At 41.3% G+C, this 25,936-nt stretch overlaps 1 protein-coding gene across 4 annotated transcripts in view; it reads left to right on the top strand.

Annotated features, from left to right (window-relative positions):
- Positions 1-25,936, top strand: part of SASH1 (SAM and SH3 domain containing 1) — a 338,740-nt gene that overhangs the window by 120,080 nt on the left and 192,724 nt on the right. For 2 of the 4 annotated variants that reach the window (XM_028494340.2, XM_028494339.2), the window contains exon 1: positions 22,356-22,517. The exons of the other annotated variants lie outside the window; for them this stretch is intronic. In XM_028494340.2, the coding sequence (XP_028350141.1) occupies positions 22,389-22,517 (129 nt within the window). In that variant the 5' untranslated portion in view covers positions 22,356-22,388. Of the gene's footprint in view, positions 1-22,355; positions 22,518-25,936 lie in introns of those variants that run through there. 4 annotated transcript variants of the gene reach the window in all.

Here is a 25,936-nt window from a genome sequence, read left to right as displayed (position 1 = left end):
AATAGATAGCTAGTGGGAAGCAGCCGCATAGCACAGGGAGATCAGCTCGGTGCTTTGTGACCGCCTAGAGGGGTGGGATAGGGAGGGGGGGAGGGAGGGAGACGCAAGAGGGAAAAGATATGAGAACATATGTGTATGTATAACTGGTTCACTTTGTTGTAAAGCAGAAACTAACACACCATTGTAAAGCAATTATACTCCAATAAAGATGTTAAAAAAAAAGAATAACAATAATGGATAAAAAATAAATTAATTAATTAAATAAAACAAAACAAAAAAAGCAAAAGGAAAAACTGTTGACACCAAGTGCTGGCAAAGCTGTGGAGGAGAGGAAACTCTCACACATTACTTACTGGAATGCAAGATGGTACAGCTACTTCTGAAAAATATTTTGGCAATTTCTTATAAAATTAAATACACACTTACCCCATGGCCCAACAATCCCACCCCTGGATATTCACCCAAGTGAAATGAAAACCTATGTTCACACAACACCTGTCCACGAATGTTTATAAATGGTTTTGTTCATAATCAACAAAAACTGGGAAATACCCAAGCATGCTTCAACTGGTTAATGAGTAAACTGGGGTATATCCATACAATAGAATACCATTCAGCAATAAAAAGGAACAAACTACTGATACTCACAGTAACATGGATGAATCACAAATGCTTCACAGACTTCAAATGCTAAGTGAAAGGAGCCAGCCTCAGTAGGCTACATGCTGTATAACTCCACTTATGTGACTTTGTGAAAAAGGCAAGCTGTAAAGGACAAAGATCAGATCAGTGTTTTCCAGAGCCAGGGAGTGGGGAAAGGAGTTCACGGCTTCGGTCCATGAGGGGATTCTTTGGGGTGGTGTAACTGTCCCCTATCTTGATTGTGGTGGTGGTTCCACGACTGTAACACAGCACTGTGCAGTAAAAGTATGAGACTTACCGTATATAAATTATGCCTTGATAAACCTGACTTGGAAGAAAAAGAAGTAATACTAAGGACAGTACTTAGTTGTCAAAAACTATTAAGGTGATGTTAAAATAAAACAAAACTCCACTGTAGCACTTAAGCTGAGTAAGTGACCTTCGGCAAGTTTCTTAACCTTTGTAAGTACCCATTTCTTCATCTTTAAAATGAGAAGAAATAGTAGCACTGCGTACAAAATATGTTCTGAGAACTAAATAACTCATGAAATAAAATTTGCTAGTTTATTCACCATTTAGTCTGTACCAGGTTTTGGATATGGCTTATCTAAGTCAGTTCTAGAAACCTCAGGGAATAGATTCTATCATTAATATGCTGAGAACAGTGCCTGGCATATAGGAAGTACTCCACGAGTGCTGACTTTGTTTTACTCTTCACTGAGAATCTCTTATGTCCAGGCACTGTGCTAGGCACTAAGAATAACAAAAGGAAAAGACCATGGAGTCCCTGCCCTTAGGCAGCTCACAGTGAAGAGACAAGGAAGCAAATTAACAATTAAAGTGCTGTGTATTGTTTACTGGACTTGCTGTAGTGATCATTTCATAATGTGTTTTTAGGATCACTATGTTGTACACCTAAAACTAACATAATATTATATATATCAACTATACTTCAATTTTTTAAAAAAAAGAAGATAGAGAATCTTTAAAAAGTAGTAAAATAAAATAAAATGCAGTGTGTTAAGTGCTGTGAGAGTGGGATTTGCAGGATACTTCCCTGGGACCATGGAGGAGGAGGAAGAGGCTCTTGCTGGGGAGATGGTGGTACTGCTGAAACCCTTCCCAGGGGAAGTGGCATCTGATTATGTCTTGAAGGACAGGTTGAGTGTCAGCCGACAGATCCAGGACGTGTGGAGTGACTGAGGAGAGACACACTCCAAATGATAACCAGACCTCCCCCTCTCCCCCCCAAAAAAAACAGATCATGGGAATTAGTGGCAGAGAAAGGGGATACCATCTGAGCCAAACCCCGAAGTTGGACTTAGATATTGTAGGGAAACTACGTGAGCAGAGGCTGGATGGAAGCTCACGTAAGCTGACATGACATCCTGATTCTGACATACTCTCCTACTGTCCAGATCTTTGGAAAAGAGCTTTGATAATCTCTATACTCATTCTGGTGTCTTAGATTCACCCTGACTGAGAAAATTCACCTTTAGCTCCAATTTAAAACCTCTTGGCTTCAGTTTTTCTTCGTGCTTATTTGTGAATGCATGTGGAGGATGGTTCGAGGGTAACTTAGCCTGCTAATTTTTTCTACTATTTGAGGTATGGCACATGTTTCACAATGTCCTGTGATTCTTGAGGCTTGGTATTTAAATACAACTAACACTCTTCTGGGTGCAAAATACCACTGCAAACCTATTCAAAAGATTTCTGGCAAAGCAGTGGAGTAGAAGGTGGAAGTGGAGGGAGAACATTGAATGAAGTGGCTCTTTGTCAATATAAATATACAAACCTGGGCTTCCCTGGTGGCGCAGTGGTTAAGAATCCGCCTGCCAGTGCAGGGGACATGGGTTCGAGCCCTGGTCCGGGAAGATCCCACATGCCGCGGAGCAGCTAAGCCTGTGCACCACAACTACTGAGCCTGCTCTCTAGAGCCCGCGAGCCACAACTACTGAGCCCGCGAGCCACAACTGCTGAACCCGCGTGCCTAGAGCCCGTGCTCCTCAACAAGAGAAGCCACTGCAATGAGAAGCCTGCGTGCAGCAATGAAGACCCAATGCAGCCAAAAATAAAAAAATAATAATAATAATTCAAAAAAAATTTTTAAAAATATACAAACCTGTGTCGAGTCTCTTTACCCTTTTACTGTCCCACAGCCCCTCAACAGGTGGCATGAGCTCATCAATATTTGTGAGCAGATGGGATGTCATTTTAATGTTGCTTCTAATTGACAAGGGCCTTGGTGGCTGTGTGCGTGAGGCTGCTTGCCTGGTGTAGGGTGGGCAGTAGAATTAGAAGCTGCTACCTGCTCCTTCTGGCAGAGGAGCAAGAGCAGTAATTGTGGTAACTGGCTAGAACACATTGTGTTAACTCGTAATCAAAGGCCTTATTTTGCTGATTTTATTTCCCTTAACTTGCCAGTCCTTCCCTCCCCCTTGCAGAGCTCTGAATTTTGGGCAACTTGAAAAAGGAAAGCTTGTTTCTCTGAAAATTACCTTTAGCATAAGCTCAGTGTTTTCCTGTCCAGATTTTCATAAGCAGTTTGGGTTGCATTAAATTTACACCAGTAATGAGCTTGTGCTTCTCAGAAAAGGTCCAAAGAGGAAGTAAAAAGAGCTGGGAAGTAGCTCAAGCAGTCCTGGGACTCTACCAGGTATTCTAATCAGAGGACAAACAACACGGAGTCGGAAGTTATGTCCCCGAGGAGCCAGAATTTTTGCAATTCTCATTTCAGAAGCTGTATGGTGAGTAGATGCAGCCTCACTTCCTATAGTGAACACAGACGACGCCAAGACGGCAGCCGCATACACTACCTCACTCGGTGGCACCCGTGAGGACTCTGCCTACTAATGAGAATACTTTTGTTTATACAAAACAAAGCAGAAAACACTCACTTGATCAGTTTAGGAACGGTCTTTTAAATTGTATGGGTTCCCTTCAATCATTCAGCTTCTTGGAAGAAAAAAAAAAATCCCAATTATTAATCATATCCTATTAGATCAGCCTTGAAAACAATTTATATGATAATGAGGAGTTTACTGAGCCCGCTGAGTGTATTATTTTGTGCCTGAGTCTAGGGGTTATTTCTAAGACATTCATGGTCATTTCCCTCTAATCAATGGCATACGTTTTCATTTTAGGCCCTTGAACCAATTTTGGAAATAGATGTCTATTTTCCTCTCTCCTCTCCACCCAACATCATTACTGTGTCTGAGCTCAGGAAGAGGGAAAGAAAGAGAGGATGGAGTTAGAATAACTTATTCTCTCCTAAGCCCCAAGTCTATTCATGAAAAATAGCATACATGGTTTTTGTTTGTTTTTTAAACATCTTTATTGGAGTATAATTGCTTTACAATGGTGTGTTAGTTTCTGCTGTATAACAAAGTGAATCAGCTATACATAGACATATATCCCCACATCTCCTCCCTCTTGCGTCTCCCTCCCACCCTCCTGTTTTTCAAAGCAGCTATTTATCATTAGTATTAAACAGAATTGAAATAAAATGTTAATAACCACTATTCTCATTTATTCAGTGCTCCCTTTAAGCCAGGTAGATACTGTATTAACTGCTTTTCCACATAATAATAATAAAAGTAGCTAATATATTTTTATTGATCATTTACTATGTGCCACTCATAGCATCAAATTCTTTGCAAACTATCTCATTTATTCTTCTTAGCAACACTATGTCATAGACACTTTCATTAACCCCATTTTGTAATTGAAGAAATTGAGGCTGGTTTAAGGTTGGACTTAAATAGTCAAAGTCTATGTGCTCAACCACCACCTTAGACCCTTTGATGAATCCTTAAATAGACGGATTTTGTTTGTTTGCTTCTGATGCAAGTTATCCCAGTGATTGGTCAGTTTTATATAAATTCAAAATATTTTGAGTTTAAAGGATTTTCTTACCTTGGTGGTAGGAGCTTGCTTAGCCTGTCAGAAATCTCAGAAAAAGAATAGCCTGCCACACCCCTGAACACTTCTGCCTTTGAGAATCCTTGCGCTGTAGCCCCACAGACTCTTCCCCCACTCACAGCTCTGAGGATACAGTAATCCTTTTGTTCACCGATTTCCTGGCACATCAGTGTTTTCAAACTAGAATCAAAACAGAGTCCGAACTTTACTGCTGCCTAGCTTGGTTTAAACCTCATTATTTTTCCAAGAGATTTACTTAAAATATAATATTACTGGAGTCGGATCACTGTGTTTACTATTTAACGTCAAGTTTTGCTCTTATCTAGGTTTTTCCAGTTGGAAGCAGCTACCCTGGTCTTCCCTCTGTTTCTCCCCTTTTAGATGGGAGAGGCTGAGGGGAAACCCACCAGCATTCCCAGCGGAGGCAGTGGGGGGAGAGACCGGCTTCTTTATTTTTAATTCACTGAATATGAAGGGAGCCGCTCTGTAGCTGTTTTCAGTCTAGACAGGATATGATGATAATAACACAAATAAAAGCTCATGTATTCCAGCCAGGGACAAATTAAGTGGGTGCAGGGCATAGATATATGTCTTGCTGTTAGTGACATGGAGCAGCCCACAACCCACTTCAGGGCATGGTGCCCAGATTAATTGGCTTTGCCCAGAATGCATCTATGATTAGAAAAAAAGCTCTCAGGAAATGCTGGGCAGTGTGCATTTGGACTCTCAATTTTTCATCTCATAGGCACTGAAAGTTAGACATTTTATTTTACAGACCAGAAAAGTAAGTGGTGTTTGACACCATGGGTTTATGAAATGTTTTGCTGGTTTTCCTTCATAAGTCATAGATATTTCTGGGATAAACTGGCCACCGTATGTTGAGATGATGCAGGGAGTATTGGTTATTGTTTTGCCGAGGTGGCCAAGCTCTGGGACAGTCAGGGTTTAAAGAATTATGGAAAGAGGGGTGTATCTTGAGTATATGTATGCGTGAAAGAGCCTCAAAGTGAGGCTCTTTATGTCACACGAGCTACTGAAATAGAACCCCTGAGATTGCTGTGCTTAAAAATACTGTCGGGGCTTCCCTGGTGGCGCAGTGGTTGAGAGTCCGCCTGCCGATGCAGGGGACACGGGTTCGTGCCCCGGCCCGGGAAGATCCCACATGCCACGGAGCGGCTGGGCCCGTGAGCCATGGCCGCTGGGCCTGCGCGTCCGGAGCCTGTGCCCCGAAGGGGGAGAGGCCACAATGGAGAGAGGCCTGCATACCGCAAAAAAAAAAATAATAATAAAATAAAAATAAAAAATAAAAATACTGTCGTTTGTGCCTTGAGGAGTATAACGCTGATCAGATATAGCACCTGGCTGCATGCGCTCCACTCTGAATCAGCTGGAAAGGGAAGGAATCAGGAGAAATAGCCAAGGGCCCAGAGCAACTTCAAAAATAGTGTTTCTCCTTGGGAAATGTTGAGATGAATAGTAAAGAAGGTAGACTCTGTATCCAAGAAAAATCAAGGGTGAAATTGCTTGTGTTGCTGACCAAAGGCTAAATACTTCTTTTGGATACAGATGAGCCATTCCAATGGCCTCCACGGAAGATCCCACATGCCACGGAGCGGCTGGGCCCGTGAGCCATGGCCGCTGGGCCTGCGCGTCCGGAGCCTGTGCTCCGCAGTGGGAGAGGCCACAATGGAGAGAGGCCTGCATACCGCAAAAAAAAAAATAATAATAAAATAAAAATAAAAAATAAAAATACTGTCGTTTGTGCCTTGAGGAGTATAACGCTGATCAGATATAGCACCTGGCTGCATGCGCTCCACTCTGAATCAGCTGGAAAGGGAAGGAATCAGGAGAAATAGCCAAGGGCCCAGAGCAACTTCAAAAATAGTGTTTCTCCTTGGGAAATGTTGAGATGAATAGTAAAGAAGGTAGACTCTGTATCCAAGAAAAATCAAGGGTGAAATTGCTTGTGTTGCTGACCAAAGGCTAAATACTTCTTTTGGATACAGATGAGCCATTCCAATGGCCTCCACGGAACCTGGGCGTGCATGAGCCAGTGATAAAATTCAGTCCAATAAAGAGCTCTTGTTAATCTGTGACACCATATTTATCATCAGACCTGCAAAACCAGGAAAGTTAAACACTCTGGGTGGATCAAAAGAGGTGGTTCCTGAATATTTGTTATTATTAAGGAGGCTTGAGGAAATACTGAGAAAACCTTTTAAAACGTGACTCCCAACATCTCCTGCTTGCTTTTTTTTGGATGCTGGGTCACTTCAGGTTCCATTCCTTAAAAATTTGCCATAGTGCACTCCTGTTCCTTTTTGGAAATGCTACAACATGTAAAAGTTTTGCAGTACATTCCATTGTTTAAATAAACCTACCTAAGGAGGCAAAAGACCTGTACTCAGAAAACTATGACACTGATGAAAGAAATCAAAAATGACACAAACAGGTGGAGAGATATACCATGTTCTTGGATTGGAAGAATCAATATTGTGAAAATGACTATACTACCCAAAGCAATCTACAGATTCAATGCAATCCCTGTCAGATTACCAATGGCATTTTTCATAGAATTAGAACAAAAAAGTGTACAGTGTGTATGGAAACACAAAAGACCCCAAATAGCCAAAGCAGTCTTGAGAAAGAAAAATGGAGCTGAAGAAATCAGGCTCCCTGACTTCAGACTATACTACAAAGCTACAGTAATCAAAATAATATGGTACTGGCACAAAAACAGAAATATAGATCAATGGTACAGGATGGAAAGCCCAGGGATAAACCCACGCACCTATGGACACCTAATCTATGACAAAGGAGGCAAGAATATACAATGGAGAAGAGGCAGTCTCTTCAATAAGTGGCGCTGGGAAAACTGGACAGCTACATGTAAAAGAATGAAACTAGAATGCTCCCTAACACCACCCACAAAAATAAACTCAAAATGGATTAAAGACCTAAACATAAAAGACAGCTCACTATAAAACTCTTAGAGGAAAACATAGGAAAAACACTCTGACATAAATCACAGCAAGATCTTTTTTGACCCACCTCCTAGAGTAATGAAACTAAAAACAAAAGTAAACAAATTGGACCTAATTAAACTTAAAAGCTTTTGCACAGCAAAGAAAACCATAAACGAGATGAAAAGACAACCCTCAGAATGGGAAAAAATATTTGCAAACAAAGCAACGGACAAGGGATAAATGTCCAAAATACACAAACAGCTCATGCAACTCAATATCAAAAAAACAAACAACCCAATCCAAAAATGGGCAGATGACCTAAATAGACATTTCTCCAAAAAAGACATGCAGATGGCCAAGAGGCACATGAAAAGATGCTCAGCTTCACTAATTATTAGAGAAATGCAAATCAAAACTACAGTGAGGTATCACCTCACACAAAACTACAGTGAGGTATCACCACATGGTCAGAATGGCCATCATCAAAAAATGTACAAACAATAAATGCTGGAGTGGGTGTGGAGAAAAGGGAACCCTCCTTCACTGCTGGTGGGAATGTAAATTGATACAGCCACTGTGGAGAATAGTATGGAGGTTCCTTAAAACACTAAAAATAGAACTACTATATGACCCAGCAGTCCCACTACTGGGCATATACCCTGAGAAAACCATAATTCAAAAAGATACATGTATCCCAATGTTCACTGCAGCACTGTTTACAGTAGCCAGGACATAGAAGCAACCTAAATGTCCATCGACAGATGAATGGGTAAAGAAGATGTGGTACATATATACAATAGAATATTACTCAGCCATAAAAAAGAATGAAATAGGGTCATTTGCAGAGATGTGGATGGACCTAGAGTCTGTCATATGAGTGAAGAAGGTCAGAAAGAGAAAACCAATATCGTATATTAATGCATATATGTGGAATCTGGAAAAATGGTACAGATGAACCAATCAGCAGTGCAGGAATAGAGACACAGACATAGGAAATGGACGTGTGGACACAGCAGGGGAAGTGGGGGTGGGATGAATTGGGAGATTAGGTTTGACACATATACTCTATCATGTGTAAAATAGATAGCTAGTGGCAACCTGCTGTATAGCACACGGAGCTCAGCTCAGTGCTATGTGGTGACCTAGATAGGTGGGATGGGGGTGGGAGGGGGATCCAAGAGGGAGGGGATACACGTCTACATATAGATGATTTGTTTCATTGTACAGCAGAAACTGACACAGCATTGTAAAGCAACTATACCCCAATTAAAAAACCCAAAAAACAAAAAAACAGTGAGGCATTCAAGAATGATCGGAAGGGGCTTCCCTGGTGGTGCAGTGGTTAAGAATCCGCCTGCCAATGCAGGGGACACGGGTTCGATCCCTGGTCTGGGAAGATCCACATGCTGCGGAGCAACTAAGCCTGTGCGCCACAACTACTGAGCCTCTGCTCTAGAGCCTGCGAGCCACAACTACTGAGCCCACGTGTCACAACTACTGAAAGCCGCGTGCCTAGAGCCTGTGCTCCGCAACAAGAGGAGCCACTGCGATGAGAAACTCACGCACCTTAACAAAGAGTAGCCCCCGCTCAGCACAACTACAGAAAGCCCATGTGCAGCAATGAAGACCCAGTGCAGCCACAAATAAATTAATTAGTTTAAAAAAAAAAGAATGATCAGAAGTAATTGAAAAGGTTATGCTTTCTTTTTTTTTTTTAATTTTATTTTTGGCTGCATACGGTATTTGTTTTTCTCTTTTTGGCCTCGTTTGGTCTTCGTTGCTGAGCTCGGGCTTTCTTTATTTGCAGCGAGCGGGGGCCACTCTTCGTTGCAGTGCATGGGCTTCTCATTGTGGTGGCCTCTCTTGTTGCGGAGCACGGGCTCCAGGCATGCAGTCTCAGCAGTTGTGGCTCACAGGCTCCAGAGTGCAGACTCAGCAGCTGTGGTGCACAGCCTTCGTTGCTCCGCAGCACGTGGGATCTTCCCGGACCAGGGCTCGAACCCATGTCTCCTGCATTGGCAGGCAGATTCTTAACCACTGCGCCACCAGGGAAGCCCAAGGTTATGCTTTCTGAGACAGGGTTTCGAGAAGAACTCTTTCTTTGTCTCTCAGCTTCAGGAATTCAATCCTTCCAATTCTTGCAGTTATTTACATAGAGAATCTCGATGTCTAGGACTTTGAGTGAGTACTGAGAATTCCTGACCATACAGCACACCAGAGACCGTGTGGTTTAAGGTACCAGTATCTTGTGCTTCAATCTCTGCCACTCATTTGTTGAGGTATTCATTCATTCATTCAAATGTCTGGCCGGTATTGAAATTGGCTCCGTGAAGGCTTGAATCTGGAGGTGGAAAAGTAGCAGGCATGTTTCGGAAGGTGATGAATAAGTAGCATTACAAAATATATTATCTGTAGGACCAGATCTGTACACAATAAACATTTAATAAGTGTTTAACCTTCATTAACTTTGTGCTTATCATTAAACAACATAGTAACAAAAATAGAAAAATTTTCAAAGATAATTTAATTCAAGATCCCCCCATCCTAATGCATCACCAGTTTTCATTTTACTTCATTTACTTACTTGTTCAAAAATATTTACTGAACTCCTACTCAATTACAAACACTGGCATATAATATTTCTAGATTCTCATCTCACCTTTGCACACATGCACTCCAGATTTCTCAGAGTTAAGTGTTTCATACAGAGGATATTTTTTCGTGCTGTTACATGTTCTTTATATTGACATTTTAATCAATAGATATTATTCCTTCAATATCATCATTTATTTGACCATTGTTCTCTTGTGGAATATGAAGCTTCTTTCTAAATTTTAAATGTTATAAAAAGTGCAGTAATAAGCCTCTGAGCACAGAGCTTCTGATTCCTTTCCAATAATTTACCAGGATAAATTCCCAGGAGTCTAAATACTGGATCCGAGGATATGAACATTTTTATGGATTTTGATGCATCCTACCATATTTCTGAATCTTGTACCAATTTACATTTGTAATTTTGTTTATGTCAGTCACGTTCCATTGCCACCTTCCTGAAGATACTGCTTGATTTCTATATGGAGAATTGAGGAACACTTGGCCTCATCAAGAATGCATGCATAAGCCATTTCTTATAAGGGGTATCTTCCAGATGGCTTAACCATCTGTTATATAAATACCTTCCACTAACCAGGAAAGCCATTTTCCTCCTCCCCAGACTTTTGGTACCTCCTTACTTCCTTATTCCCTAAGACAATTCCTATACCAAAATACTCACTCACAGTATTACAGAACATTAGAAATGGAAAATACCTCAAATATCTCCCCCCTCCTCATTTTAGAGTTAAGGACCCCAAGAACCAGGAAGATTGCAAATTACTTCACATCACAGTGTTGATGGGTAGATCTAGGACGAGATTCTCTGCATGAAGCTGTTTGGTACTGCTGCTAGGAAATATCAAGGGAGGTGGCCCATTTACTAATATTGGAAAGAAAAAGAATCAGCATGGCCTTTGGGCAGGTATGACCTGCACATTAGTGAAGCGTTCCAAATTTTACTCTCTCCCTAATGTGCCCGTGGCTTTTCATGTGTACTCTGTTATTGCAGGCGTTGGCATTGCCTGTTCAGCCCAGGGACCCTCAGCAGTACATGGTGCACTTGGGAAGTAAAATGAAGGTTACCATTTCAGAAAGGAAATCAGGAAGCATTAAAATACAAAGGATGCTGCTCTCCCAGAGCCTTAAGACTAACCTCTTTAGTTGACAGCAGACTAGGTGCAGTGTGACTGACCATCTCATTCTCTGAGCTTTGGACTAGCTATGCATTCCCTCACTAGCATTTTTTAAAACAGAGAACTTCAAGTTCCTCCAACACATAATATTGTTTTATGTCTTTGTGCCTTTGTTCCTGTTGTTCTCATAGTCTGAAACCAGCTTAGCCCCCATGTGACTGGCTAATTTCAACCTTTCCTTTGAGACTGTTTTAACTCAGACGAAGCCTCTTACAGGAAGGCTGCCATGATGCCTCTAGGCCCCCATGACCATCCAGTCTCTCAGTTCATAAAGGGCCTATGGATTCTCTTATCACACTGGGTTGAGAGTATTTATGTGTCTCCCTCACAAGACTAAGCTCATCAAGATCAGAATCTGTGACTTTTCATACTCCCCAATGCTTAAATACCTTCCACTAAGTACAGAATAGACATTCAGTAAATGTTTATTGAACTGAAATATCTGAAATGTATGAATGAGGATTTGTAAAAATCTTAAAATCCAGTGAAGATGGTCTGGGTCTAGCATCAGCAAAATGTGACTAGAATGTAATTCTTTCTTAGAATGCTTAAATCTGATCAATTTTGTTGTATTATTGAGTAGGAAACCTGTGTTAACAGGAAAGGGGTAGTCTGTTTGGACTCTGTACAAGAGAATCCCGCCAACAATAATTTCTCAAAAATATAAATTATTATTATCATCACCATCATCTCCTCTGGAATCTTATTCTAGTACCACCCTCTCTTAAATTTCCAATCTCTCCTCCTCTACCATTCCTTTTCTGCTTGCCTTGTAAATTCGCTCAAATCTTTCACATGCTTACAAGTGTTTCTTCAAACCTTGTGATCCCTTCTGTTATCTTTCTTCACCTACTTTTCTCCCATCATTTCCTCAGTCTCCTGCAATCTTGTTTCTACTCCTTCCTGTACAATGAAATTGCACTGGCTAAGTAGAGTTACTAGTGACCGCTAAAATGAACGTTCAGTTGATACTCTTCCTATCGACTTTTCCATAATGTTGGGCACTGCTGATCCTTCCCGTCTTCCTGTTACCCTCAAATTCCTTGACATCATGCCATCATGATCCTCTACCCCTGGGAGTACTCTCACTCAGACACTGTGTCATTACCCCATGTTGTTCTCTTGAATGCTGGTGTTCCCCAAGTTCTGTCTTTCTCAGTTTTACATTCTCACTTACACCAATGGATTTCATCCCTTACTACCCATCATAATCACCTGTGGATACCTGAGAAAAAGGAACATTTGTGGACTGTAGGTGGGAATGTAAATTGTTATAGCCACTATGGAAAACAGTATGGAGGTTCCTCAAAAAATTAAAAACAGGACTGCCATATGACCCAGCATTTCTACATCTGGGTATATATTCAAAGGGAATGAAAAAGCTTCTCAGAGAAATATCGGAACTGCCATGATCATTGAAGCATTATTCACAGTAGGCAAGCTATGGAAACAACCTAAGTGTTTGTCAATAGATGAATGGATAAAGAAGATGTGAGATATCTATATCGATATTGATATCAATATAGATAGATAGATGATAGATAGATAGATTCACAGAATATTATTCAGCCATGAGAAGGAAGGAAATCATGCCCTTTGTGACAACATGGAAGAACCTGAAAGCATTACGCTAAGTGAAAGAAGTCAGACAGAGAAAGACAAATACTGTATGATATCACTTATATGTGGAACGTAAAAGAGCCAAACTCGTAGAAATAGAGGTTAGAACGGTGGTTTCCACGGGCTGGGGGTGGAGGAACTGGGGAGATATTGACCAAAGGGTACAAACTTCCAGTTATAAGATAAAAAGTTCTGGGGCTCTAACGTATAGCATAGTGATTATAGTTAATACTACTGTATTATATACTTGAAAGCTGCTAAGCGAGTAGATCTTAAATGTTCTCACCACAAAAAAGAAATGGTAATTACATGATACGATGGTGATGAAGGTGTTAGCTAACAGTATGGTGGTAACCACTGTGCAATATATAAGTGTAACAAATGAACAAGTTGTTCACCTTAAACGTACACAATGTTATAGGTCAATTATATCTCAACAAAGCTGGAGGGAGACAGCAGGAGTATTTCAGGGAAAATGAACAGACTGAACAAAACAGAGAAGCAGAAAATAGGAAATACAGAGAATGTGGGGAAAAGTAGATAAGAGCCTTCCGAAATAACTCTATGTTTGATCATAACAGAAAGTCAAGCTGAAAAAGCAGTGTGGGATCAGGCAGGAACCCATGTACGTGTGCTAAGTGCCCCCATTGTGAATCCTTGTAGCTCTTGCCTAGATTAGTAGTATGACTGAAAAGTTGCCTTTTCTCAATTTTCACCCTCTTCTAGACTCCACATCACCACTAATTATAAAGTGAACCTAAATCGGACAATGTAACAATTTAATTTCAAAAATATACGGATTTTACACTCCTGATTAAATGCTCCTGAGAACCAGGGCTGTCTTTTGTGAATACCTAACGTGATGTCAGACATAACTAGAGCTCAATTAATGTGTGTTGCCTGATGAATTAATGAATGAATGATGGACCAGATCTCTCTAATTTGAACCAGTAGGAGAAGACTAGTCAAAACTATGGAATATTCTGAAAGGGTACAAAAAGTATAAATTGAGCGGCTTCTTTAGAAGAATTACACATGAAATATTTTATGGCACTCTTAACCAGCTTGGGAAGATTTTTTTCTTGTGTTGGTTAAATATCCTCCCTTTACTTCTCTTTTTAAAGTTTTATCCTGTTAATTTAGTTAGTATACTTCGTCCCCTCCCCCTCCTCATAGTAGAATACGAAAGCAAATCTGGCCCAGCTTGGGATGAATCATCATGAATCATGATTAGTCATTCGAAATTAAGTGTATTTATTTATGAATGTACCAGTGAATGATTGATTTGTCCTTTTGCTGTTGTTAATCTCTAGCCTCTTAATTTTACCTTTCAGGAGTTATTACAAAAAGAAATAAAATTTTCATGCAGGTATTTTACAGTTTTTGTTTATTTGTTTTGATCACTAAAGAGTAATTCTTTTTTTGGAGAATTTTGGGAGTTCACTGGTGGTCCAGTGGTTAGGACTCAGCGCTTTCACTGCCATGGCCCCAGGTTCAATCCCTGGTCGGGAAACTAAGATCCTGCAAGCCATGAAGCTTGGCCAAAAAAAAAAAAAAAAAAAAAAATTGTATTTTTTTATCTTTTTTCCTTTCATGTGTGTTCCATTTAGACCAGGAAATTGACATTTCAGCCCAGAAGACTTAGGCCAGATGTTAGTGCACTGGCTGAAAGATGGATTTCCTGCCCCAATAGGTGACCTCTTAAAGCAAAATAGGCTTTTTCTTAATGGATAGACTGTCCAAATGACCTCATTTCTAGAACAAGGGGCCTTTGTTGTGTCTCTTTGCAATTGGAATCAACATCATCTGATTTTTGAGAACATTCATTAGATAAAGAGGAGCTAGCACCTAGTTGTTTCATTTATAAGGCATAGGAAAAATTTATGCCTAGGCAACCTACTTTTTTGCTCCTTTAAAAACATTTGTGTTCCTTGAGAGGGAAATGGTGCAGAAAATCTGGGGCCTGCTTATCCATATTAATATTTCTCTTACATTTCAATCCCCATGCCAGCCAGCACTCACCATAGGAGCAGAGCATGTTACGTGCTTCCTAAAACAGGGAATTGTTTCACTAAGCTTGACCAAGGCACTATTTACAGAAGTAGCCATGACCCCAATGTCCTGTCACTCACATTTCTCTCTCTACATGTGAGAAGCTCATTGAGACATTCTCATGGTGCCACCTCTTTTGATGAGTTCTTCACCAAGTTCATTTATTTATATCTTCAATTGTATAAGGCGGCTCAGAAAAACTGAGATAACTGAGCCTTTGTGTGTGTGTGCGCGCACATGCGTGTGTGCCTCTGTGTGTCACAGGAAGTGCAATTTGAAAGAAAGTACCCAGAAGAGGAAAATGGCCTTGAATGACTAAGGGGAGACTGAAAAACTTACTATACATGGAAAGGAAGGGAGTTAGATTGCGTAAGAAGGAAGATATGTTTCTGAGATTCTAAAAGGATAGAACTTTATAGCTAAAGGGAAAGTTAGGAGATTTCTTTTCTCTTTCTCTCTCTCTCCCTGCCTTTCTCCCTTCCTTCCTTCCTTTCTTTATTCCTTTAGAAACAAGAATGGGAGTGTCTCTTTTCAATAGCCAACAGGTATATTTTAGGAGTATAAAAATCTTGCTCCTGTGACCCAAAATATTGGCTCCCCCATGAAAGACACAGAACAGGGTGAAGCAAGGCTGTGTACAGAGTTACCATCAGGCTGGGCAGTGCATCTAAGACTCGTGGTTCCTCCTCAAGTAATTTATATAGTAAATATGTGACTCTTTAAAAAAATGAGTAGTGAAAAGGATATCACACTTTCCTTTGCTTTAATGAGTCAATGCATATTTTTTCCAGAATGTTATACTCAGCTCAATGCCTCCCTCCTTTTTTAATAGTCATATGCAAATGTCATTAATTATAAATTATTTTTTCTCATTGTTCAACCAGAGCATTCTGGATAATACTTCAATTCTGGGTAAGATTTGTAATAGTTTTCTACGGTTTCTGGGATTCATTTTGTGAGTGAGAATCTTTTGCTCTCTGTATATAACATTGCACTTCAAAGAAGCAGAGCAATAGTGTTAACTGGAGCTTTTACATTTATTAGGAAAAAAAATATTTTTCACGAGTATGTTTAAGCAATAGAGACAGCCAACTAGGCATTCTCATTGGGTAAAGTTTATAAAATAGACAAGATTGATGAAGCAGTTTGGTTGGTGGATGATACTTCCCAGCTGTGCTTTTTACACTGTCCTTGCATAATTTGGAAATATTTAACATAATCTTTCGTCTCTTATTAACACATTCCTTTTTTTTTTTTTTCTTACACTCTCCTAAGTTAAAAAAATAAATAGCAGGGAGTATGATTCTAAAGAGCATTCCCTCTCCGTGCTTCCTTTTCTTCGTCAGGTAGCTCTCAGAGAATCTCACATCTCTCCACAGGAGACACTGCTCCTATGTTAATTCAGAAGTTATTTCATGGTGAGTTGAAGTCTTTGGGTCCTTTGCCTGAAACACTGTGAATTCAATGTTGGTACCCCACTCAGAGTCTTTTGCTTCTTGTCTATAATGTGTATTACTGAATAGTTCAGAATCCTTGTATTTCAGAATTACAAATGGCTTTAGAAATTACCTAGTCTGACCCAACTATGCAAAATGAAATATCGGTCAGGTCGTTTTATGCCTGATGGAATAATTCCCAGGCAGAACCTTGGTGTTTACATAGCATCAGCACAGAGGAAAACCTAACTGCCTAGGCTAGTAACCTTGCTTATCAGAGTGGAAGAAGAGATTTCAGAGAAAAGTATTTATAGCCCTGAATCATCATTTTGTTTATTTACCTTCTCTCCCTAGCCTGTTTGGGCTGTCTTCACTTGGTTTTAATTTTTCTTTAGTTTGCTCTTAGCTCTTTTCTCAGTCTCTCTTACCAAATACTCCATGATGAAAAGGCTTTTAAACAGGTAATGCTTTAGCAGGGGTTTGGCTCACTTTTAAGGCAGTTGTGGAAAAAACGTGTTTGGGATTGTCAAGGGGGAAAATGTTTTGGCATTGGCATTTCAGTCTTTCCTTGAAGTTAGTCCCGCCGGAGGCATTATGGAATGCCCCGAGTTAGAGTGCCAGAGAGGATTGCTGGCCGTAGGCAAAACTTAAATGAGTTTATCTGTTTTCATTGCTCAATTTCAGAATGCAGTATGGTTAAAAAAAAAAAATGGGACTATTTATAATCTTTTGGATTTAATCTCTGTTTTTTTTTCCACATCTTTATTGGAGTGTAATTGCTTTACAATGTTGTGTTAGTTTCTGCTGTACAACAAAGTGAATCAGCTATACATATATATATATATATATATATATATATATATATATATATCCCCATATCTCTTCCCGCTTGCGTCTCCCTCCCTCCCACCCTCCCTATCCCACCCCTCTAGGTGGTCACAAAGCACCGAGCTGATCTCCCTGTGCTATGCGGCTGCTTCCCACTAGCTATCTATTTTACATTTGGTAGTGTATATATGTCCATGCTACTCTCTCACTTTGTCCCAGCTTACCCTTCCCCCACTGTGCCCTCAAGTCTGTTCTCTATTAATCTCTGCTTCATCTCACATTTTTTTCTGTTGAAAATGTGTTGTCTTTAAAAAATAACAAGTGTTTGAATGAAGCTGTGTTCCTAAAATATGTACTATTCTTATGGATAATACACTTTATTGCAATAAATACATTTAATATTTTATTGTCTGCCCTTAAAAGCCAAATGTCTCTGAACATCTGATTTGGGGATCTCCATTCACATATCTCATGATGGTTTCTTTTACCAGTTAATTTTAAAAAGCAATCCGCTGGTTTAGTTTTTCAACATATTATATTTTACAACTTCACCTTCCCTTGACAATGTGTTCCTTTTCCTTATTCTGACATTCCCATAGTTTCAAGTGGCTCTCAAATTTGAGCAGATTTCACAATTGCCTGGGGAGCTTGTTAAAATACAGGTCACTGGTCCCATCCTCATAGTGTCTGACTCTGCAGGCTTGGAGGCTGGGGCCGGAAATTTGCATTTCCAACAAATTCCAACAAATTAGGTAATGCTAATGCTTCTGTTCTTGAGTCCACACTTTGAGAAGCACTGATCTAGATAAAACATTGTAAAAGATGGAGCTAGTATGGACTAAGGTGGTGCGTGGTAGTGGAGACGGAGAGAAGTGGATGAACTTGACACATATTTAGGAAGCAGGATCCACGGGGCTTGTCCATGGTTAGATGGGAGTGATGGTGACGTGTGGGAAGGATTCAAGCACGTCTCTGAGGTTGGTAGCTTGAACCAATGGATGGATGTAACAGAGTACTGAAATGGGAAGTGAGCGGGTGGGAGCGTTGGGTCGTAGTGAGAAGTCATAAATTCTATTTAAAGTTTAAACAAAATATTTTTAAAACATCAAACACAGTGCCTGACATAGAATTGATTTTCAATAAATAACATAGGTATTACTGTTATTACTACCTCTACTTCCAAACTGAATAGCCCTTATGACTCCACCTTGCCAGAGGTAACCACCCAGCCCTTCCACTCAGCAGTCACGTCCCAGGGCTAGGAAGCACTCCTTTATGTGACCCAAGAGACAGGTACGAACAGGGAAATTTTATAGATATCACCTCGTGGTATGAGTGAATAGGGGGAGGAAAAGGGGGGAAAACGTTCTAATGCATAGAGAATTACTGCCTGCATTTTCACACACAACGTCATAGCAACTGTATTAAATAGACGAACTATCCCACTTGACAGATGAGATAAATAACTTGCCCAATGTCTTATAGAAACCTGAGTGAAAATTCAAACTGGGCTCTGTCCTGAACCCATGATATTCGTGTTACTGCCAGACTCTACCTTTACTGCCAGGCAATAGATTTTTTTACTTTTCTTATGTCAAAATGATGTCCTAAGTAGACTGCAGGCAACACCCTGCAGCTTCTAGACTAGTGGCTTTTAAACTTGTCATCCTGCCACATAGTTAGAAACAATTTTTTCCAAAGCAATCCAGTATTTGCATTTATATGTGTATGTATGTACTTACGTGTTGAACACATATCTGTGCAGCTGTATGACTGACACTAATTTTCCAAGAAGTAACACTTATTGAGATAGGTGCATTTCCAATATTTACTTTCATTGACTGCATTCTGATAGTTCATTGCAGTACATGTTTACCAGAACCCACAGAATTGATTTCAGTCAACTTTTGGGTCTCTACTAGGTATCTAGAAAATTCTCTTCTAGATCCCTTTCTGTCCTTGGAATTCACTTACCAACATCATAACAATTCCATAGAGCTGGATGAGGGAGAGCCCTGATGGGAAGAGAAAAGGAGAGAGCAGAATTCCTATGTGTATACTTTCCCTATACATGTCTTTAATGGCACATCTACACTTGCCCACCGTACAGAGCTTTGTGGGACTCAAATAAATTACAACGTAGATGAAAGAACTTTAAAAAGTAATCAAGTCATCTGACTTTGATTCTGCTCAATGTAGCTGTGTTCACTTGGAGTGATCATTCAAGTTCTCTGGAGCCCATTTCTTCATCCTAAAAATGAGGGATTTGATCCAGATCACCTTCAAGGCCCTGTCCCGTCCTCATGGGATATAATTCTAATATAAAAAGCTCTTTGTAAACAGTACCCTATGGGACTCTGAAATAGTTTGATGATGATTGTGATGTTGCTAATTATTCTTTATATTTTGTTAAAAAGCCCCTGAAGGAATTTTTGGAAGATTGACATTAACCAAAGGAGAAAAGACTCAATTTGGGAGAAGTAATCAGACTCATTTTGAGTAGAAGCATCATGAAGCTGATAAGCGAAAAGGTTCAGCTTCATTTTTCAGATGTTCAAAAATATTATTACGTACTACAAGTAGAAAAATGCTCAGAATTTCATATTTATGTACAGACAGCAAAATTGTAGGTACCAACATTCCCCCTCAAATGTATTACTTATTTTCTTATCCATTTATTAGCGAATGCCAGGACAAGGAGATTAAATATCTAGGGTAGCTTGATTCTCTAAGTACCAAAATGCTGGCTAAGATTTAGTTATATTGATATGTGTGTTTGTATTGTTGCAAAATGGTACCTATCTTTAGATGACTCTGAAATATAATATCACCTCTGAGGAGGTACATGGCAATTAGTGTGGCCTTGCCTCCTCTAGGATGGGAAAACTGCAGCACAGAAAAGTTAAATGCTTTGCCCTCAGGTGATCTGATGAGTCTAGAAGAAAGACTCACGACTGGTGCTGGAGAGTCCTGCCCCGACCGACCATCCTGCTTATTCGGCTTCATGCTCAGTCACTTGCCAGAAGGTGTTGATGCAGAAAACTAGCTGCCCCCAGTAGAAGCAGCACTGTCCTTTGTATTTTCTTTTTCCTTTTTTTTTTTTTTAATATTTATTTAGGTTGCGCTGGGTCTTAGTTGTGGCGGCCTGCGGACTTCTTAGTTGCAGCATGCATGCGGGATCTAGTTCCCCCACCAGGGATCGAACCCTGGCCCCCTGCATTGGGAGCGCAGAGTCTTACCCACTGGACCACCTGGGAAGTCCCTCCTTTGTATTTTCTTGAATTGAGTAAGGTACCAAATGGCTAATACATTGAAATTCTTAAGTATACATAAAATCAACTCAATGGTTATTTTGCCTTTTCCTATCATTTACTTATTTTCATGTCTTTATAGATGTAATAATAATAGTAATAATAATAATAAAGCCCACCAATGCTTTAATGAATTTATTTGGATTCCCAGCATCTTAGAACACGCACCTGATCTAACTCCAGCATCAGCCCAGGGAAGAGCACCAGGCCTGGTCAAACTCACTCCGCACCCAGCACTCCACTTCAACACAATGCCTCCTTCCCATCAAAGGGGAAACTTTTGCATTCTTTTTCTTTGTCATCGGGGATTATGCGTATAAATTTAATTACCTTTGAAAAAGGGTTTTTTTTTTCAATTTTTTTCAATTTTGAACTTTTCTCTAAGGGCTATTCATCCTTTGGATCCCGTAATTAATGCTTTAGGAGGGGAATTTCAAGGGACGTGATCTTGTACCCCTCCTTTCATGTGGGCTCAGAAGGAAAAAACAACAACAACAGCCAGAGCCCTCTAAAACAAGCAAGGGCTCTCTCCCTGGGGCACCTCACCTGGGTTTTTGTTATCACTCAGTCCTTTAACATAGGGGCGATTCATTGTCGTTTCTGAACTGCTTCACAAAGTGATCAATCACTAGATCCGATGTGACGTGGACTGTCGTCTCCCAGGGAGAATTCTGAGTGGTTTTTAAAGAAACAATCACAAAAGGAGAAATGCCTCTACAGGGCTATTTCCCTCATAAAATAAATCCGTCGTGGATCTTGTCCTTAGAAAAACACACGGGGCCCCAGGTGTGTTGGCTTAATGGCTACAACCATAACATTTCCTTTTGAAAAAGGCCCTTCCTTATGCCCTTACTGTAAAGGAACCATTAAAACCCTAAGCGCGTTCCCCCTAAATAGCTGCCACCCCTAGCAATGCATGGCATTGTGGGCGCCCAGGAACCAAAATGTCCCCCCTTGTAATAAACACGATACAAACAATGGCTCGTGCCCAAGCTTTCACACTTGTTTTTCCAAGTCTTGGCTGCCGGAGGCAGAGCTGTAATTCCTGAGGTCGCTTGACCTCAGGAGGGGCGAGGTGTGCGGGGTAACTACACTACTTGGGAACTCCTTCGGCAGGAGCAGCTTAAAGATTAACTTTCTCGAGTTTCTGTGACCAAAACTGTTTCAGTGAATAGCGTGATTGGAAACTTGTGCAGGCGGGAGACAGCAGCGCGGCCGCTCTTTCAACAGGCGATTTGTTCTCCTGTCTGTGGCTCATTTCCATGCAAAGAGCCTGACATCAGAGCACCTTTTGTTGCTAAACGCTTTCTTTAGCATCAAGGGGAGAGAGTCATGTGGAGCTGGAAGAGCTCATTTTGAAGAGAGGGGGCCCGGGAAGTACCCTCCAAGTTCCAGAGGCGCCGCGGTCACCCCGCGGGGCCCTGCCCAGACTTGCTGGAAGAAATGAGTCTCGTGCCTAGTTAGTCGGTCCCCGTCACAGGAAGAGGCGCCTTTGCAGCAGGTTGCATTGCTTCTGGGCTGCCAGAATTCCCCGCCGTAAAACTCGGTGGTGCGAACTTTGCCTCCTGCTACCGGGTTGCCGAGCCGAGCCGAGCTGAGCCGAGCCGGGCTGGGAAAGTTTCTGGACCTGTCAGCCGCGCGGCCCGTCGCCACCGAGAGCCGACGTGCGGGCGCCTGCCGGGGACCCCCGCCGGGTCGGAGGCCGGGGCCGCGGGGGATGCGGCGCGGAGGCGCGGCTCGGTGGTGACGCGGCGGGCGGGGACCGGCGCCGGGGACCGGGCGCGCACGGCTGCGGGGCCAGGGCGCCCCGGGGACCCGGCCATGGAGGAGGACGCGGGAGCCGCCGGCGCGGCGCCCGAGCCCGAAGCCGAGCCCGCGCCGGAGCCTGAGGCGGGCGCTGGTCTGTCCGAGGCGTTCTCCCGGCTCTGGACCGACGTGATGGGCATCCTGGTGAGTTACCTGGAGGAGCGGAGGCGCGGGGAGGGCGGGTCGCGGGGCCCGGGAGCAGGCAGCCCCCCGGCGCCCCGACGCTGCCTTCGCGCTCGCAGACTCGACAAGCCCACCCCTCGGGGTCGTCCTTCTCCGGCTCTAGCTCTTAGGGGGTTAAATACACACGGTTTAGGATTTCAAACCCTAATTAAAAAGATAGCCAGCCACAGATCACATCAAAGATATGTTTTTTAAACAATCGGGTATGATATTCCACAGTTTAATCTGGGACACCTGCTGAGAAGTTGGTGTGGAAAAGACAGAGTCCTTCAAAGAATAGATGTAAATAAATACTGTTTGGCTGATGTGCTTTCACAGTCGGATTTGGGAAGAGGCTGATGTTACTGATGTTTATCTCTTCACCATGTGTTGCCTGACCAGGAGAGGAAAACAATTACCTCCTTACTCAGAACCACAGAAAGTTTACTTTGTTTGCAGTTTTTCAACTTATAGAATTACAGGATATTTGTTGTTATGTGTTTGGGACTAAAAACAATAAGACTTATTTTTCTAAATCTGTATTGTCATGCATTTTGAAATGTCCAGTAACTAAACCCGCCCATGGATTTGGCATAATTTCTGAAAAATAGTTTTTAGGCATGGAGGATGAAGCTTTAACTTGTTCAAGGTTCAGTGCCTTGAGGAATTAGTAGATTTGCTTTGGTGGAGCTATAGGTAGGCAGATAGACTGGAATCAGATGGGTGGGGTTCTTACAGTCAGACATCTTACTCCATACATTAAAAAGTCAATTTCAATGGAAAGATTCGGAATTGGGAGTTGTGTAGATCATTGGAAGAGGCTCTAGATTTACTTGGAGTTGTTTTTTGATGTTGTTTTTTTAAAATAGGAGGTGTAGTTTATAGAAAACTCTTCTTTGGTAATGATGAAACCATTTTTAGCACAGTAATTAAGCTCTTGGACTTTGGAGTGAGTTGGCCTGGATTCAAATCCCAGCCCTCACATTGACTGACTGCATGATCTTGGCCAAGGTACCCAACTCCACTGACCTTCTATTTCATCACCTGAAAAGTGAGGCAAAGATTTGCTTCTTAGGTTTTCTGAGATTTAGCTAAGCTGATATATAGCTAGTGCTCCATACTGATACATAGTAGGTGCTTAATAAATAATAGCTCTCTTTCTATTTTTTTTTCTTGCAAATGATCTTGTGTCTCAACTTTCCAGACATGCTAAAGTCCCAGTTATTCCATTTTCAGGTGTCCTTTGGTATTTATGATTATTCCTGTACAGAGAGCCAGGGAAGGTTGGTCAAAGATTTCTATCTTTTCGTCTCACTCTCCGCTATTTTATTTTAATTACTTTATTTTTTGAAAGGAGATGTATTCAGGGAGATACCCACTCCATAGAGTGTGGGCCATCTCAGAATGACTCTCCAATGTTTAAAAAATATATATTTTAAAAAATTTTAAGTTAACGCTTTTTGCATTTTCTGAACATTACTGATGAATATGGGCCTTCAGTGAAATTCCAGAAAACCCGATGAACATATATAAAAGTTGTGGTGATAGATTGTTTTTTAAGTTTATCAAGCAGGAAGCTTATCTTGTTATTTCTTGCTTAGGTCTCACTCTGTAAATTTTCAGGCGCTGAGAAAATAGGCTCGATGACTTCACATCGCATCCCTTACTAGGGTGCGGGCTGGGGAGGGAAGGGTTAGAGATGCTCGCTTGAACTGAAGTGTGGGCTCAGGGTCGTTTGGGGGCCGAGGTGGCATGGACCACTTTCTGAAGATTTGCTTTCCCTTTCCTGGCAGATTCCAGCGCTGTTGGGTCAGTTGTAGCAGAGTGTTCTTTGGCTGAGTTAGAAGACGGGGTGGGGCTCAAGAAGCCCAAACCTGTTATTCAAAAGGCAGATGCAGGAGAAAAGAAAATACGTGCCTCTTACAGAGCTAATAGTTCGGTGTGAGGCTGAAAGACGGTAAAGAGTGTCCCAATCAGGTAGTGTTCACGCGTGTTTCCCCAACTTTTATAAGTTCTTATTTTGCTTTAAATCTTGGGCATCAAGATTGTTCCTTAGTGAAAAAGCAGACAAAGAAGACATAGATTACCTGCTGTCCTTTGTACGTGCCTGTAAGCAGTCACCAGGGGGAAAGGATCTTTATTCTGCTTTTAGAAAGCTGCCATCCAAGTGTTTATAAGAAACTATATCTTCGGAAGAATGTATCAAGACACGAAACTGACAGCTGACTTTCTGTGTTCTTACCGAGATAAAAGACACCATTTCCTTCATTTTGTATTGAAAATATGGCATTTTGCAATCGTCTGTCACCCTAGACAGGTTGAAGTGACTTGATCCCTGGCACATATACATTGTTAGTGGCAATGTCAGACTGCACCCCAGTTCTCTGACCTCCACCAGTCAGGAGCCTGATGCCACGATGCTCCGTAGTTAACTATCCCAGATCAACTTGGTAGAAATGTAATGACATCCAGTCATTTTAGGCACATGCTATTTGGAAGATTAGGAGAGTAGAGGTAGTAGGGGAATTATACATCCAGACATCATACTTAGCAGATTTCAGGCACAGTTGCTACTTTATTTTTTAGATTCTTCTTAGTGTAAAAATGTAAACTTCAAAGCGTATTAGGTTAAAACTTTTTTTAAATGAATGAGCACAGTTCCTCTTTCCCGAAGGTGCAGTACAGCGAGAAGCCCTCGGCATCACTTCGCCCTTGGGTTTTGTTGGTTCTAACCCGGGGAGGGGGGAGAGTTGCCCCAGAGGCATTGATCTCGGTAAATACAGGTTGGTTGTTTGAGTTCTTTGGGACACATTTTACGTTTAAATTAATTCAGTCCTGCCCAGTTCAGCACCAATCTGTTGCTTTTATATAATTGCCAACAAAACGCTTATTTAGAGAAGTAATAGTATAATTTATGGCATGAAAATGTTTGAGTGTGTTGGAATGAATAAAATGCTAACAAGTGAATATGTAAATAGAGAGTTAAGAGAAAATGAGTTTACAAAACCACTATGGATGTGAGGGCCTGGAGGGCATGGTCTGTATTTCACTCATTCTTCTACGGGCAGGGCTTGGGACTTACTGGGTGCTGAGAAAATGCTTTTATTGAGTGAAAAAGGAAAAAAGTATGTACTCTTAAATGCAGGAGCCACTCCAAAATACAGTTCTGTAAAGTCTCATGCCCCGGCTATAACGGGGCACATTTATGAAGACTTTAATAAATTCTGCGTATGCCAAAGCTACTACTTGGACAGTTGCGTCATGCATACTTAAATCCTGGCACTTCCACTGAAAATGTAATGGCAAATTGCGAAATGTTTGTAAACCCTGAGTAATTAAACCATGGCCTTCTTGCGAAATACGCTATTCTGTTCTCTTACTCGGCAACGTGTGGTCTGCCT

The sequence above is a fragment of the Physeter macrocephalus genome, chromosome 10 (genome assembly GCF_002837175.3).
Source record: "Physeter macrocephalus isolate SW-GA chromosome 10, ASM283717v5, whole genome shotgun sequence".
Taxonomy (NCBI): domain Eukaryota; kingdom Metazoa; phylum Chordata; class Mammalia; order Artiodactyla; family Physeteridae; genus Physeter; species Physeter macrocephalus.
This window is presented reverse-complemented; position numbering and strand designations above follow the sequence as displayed.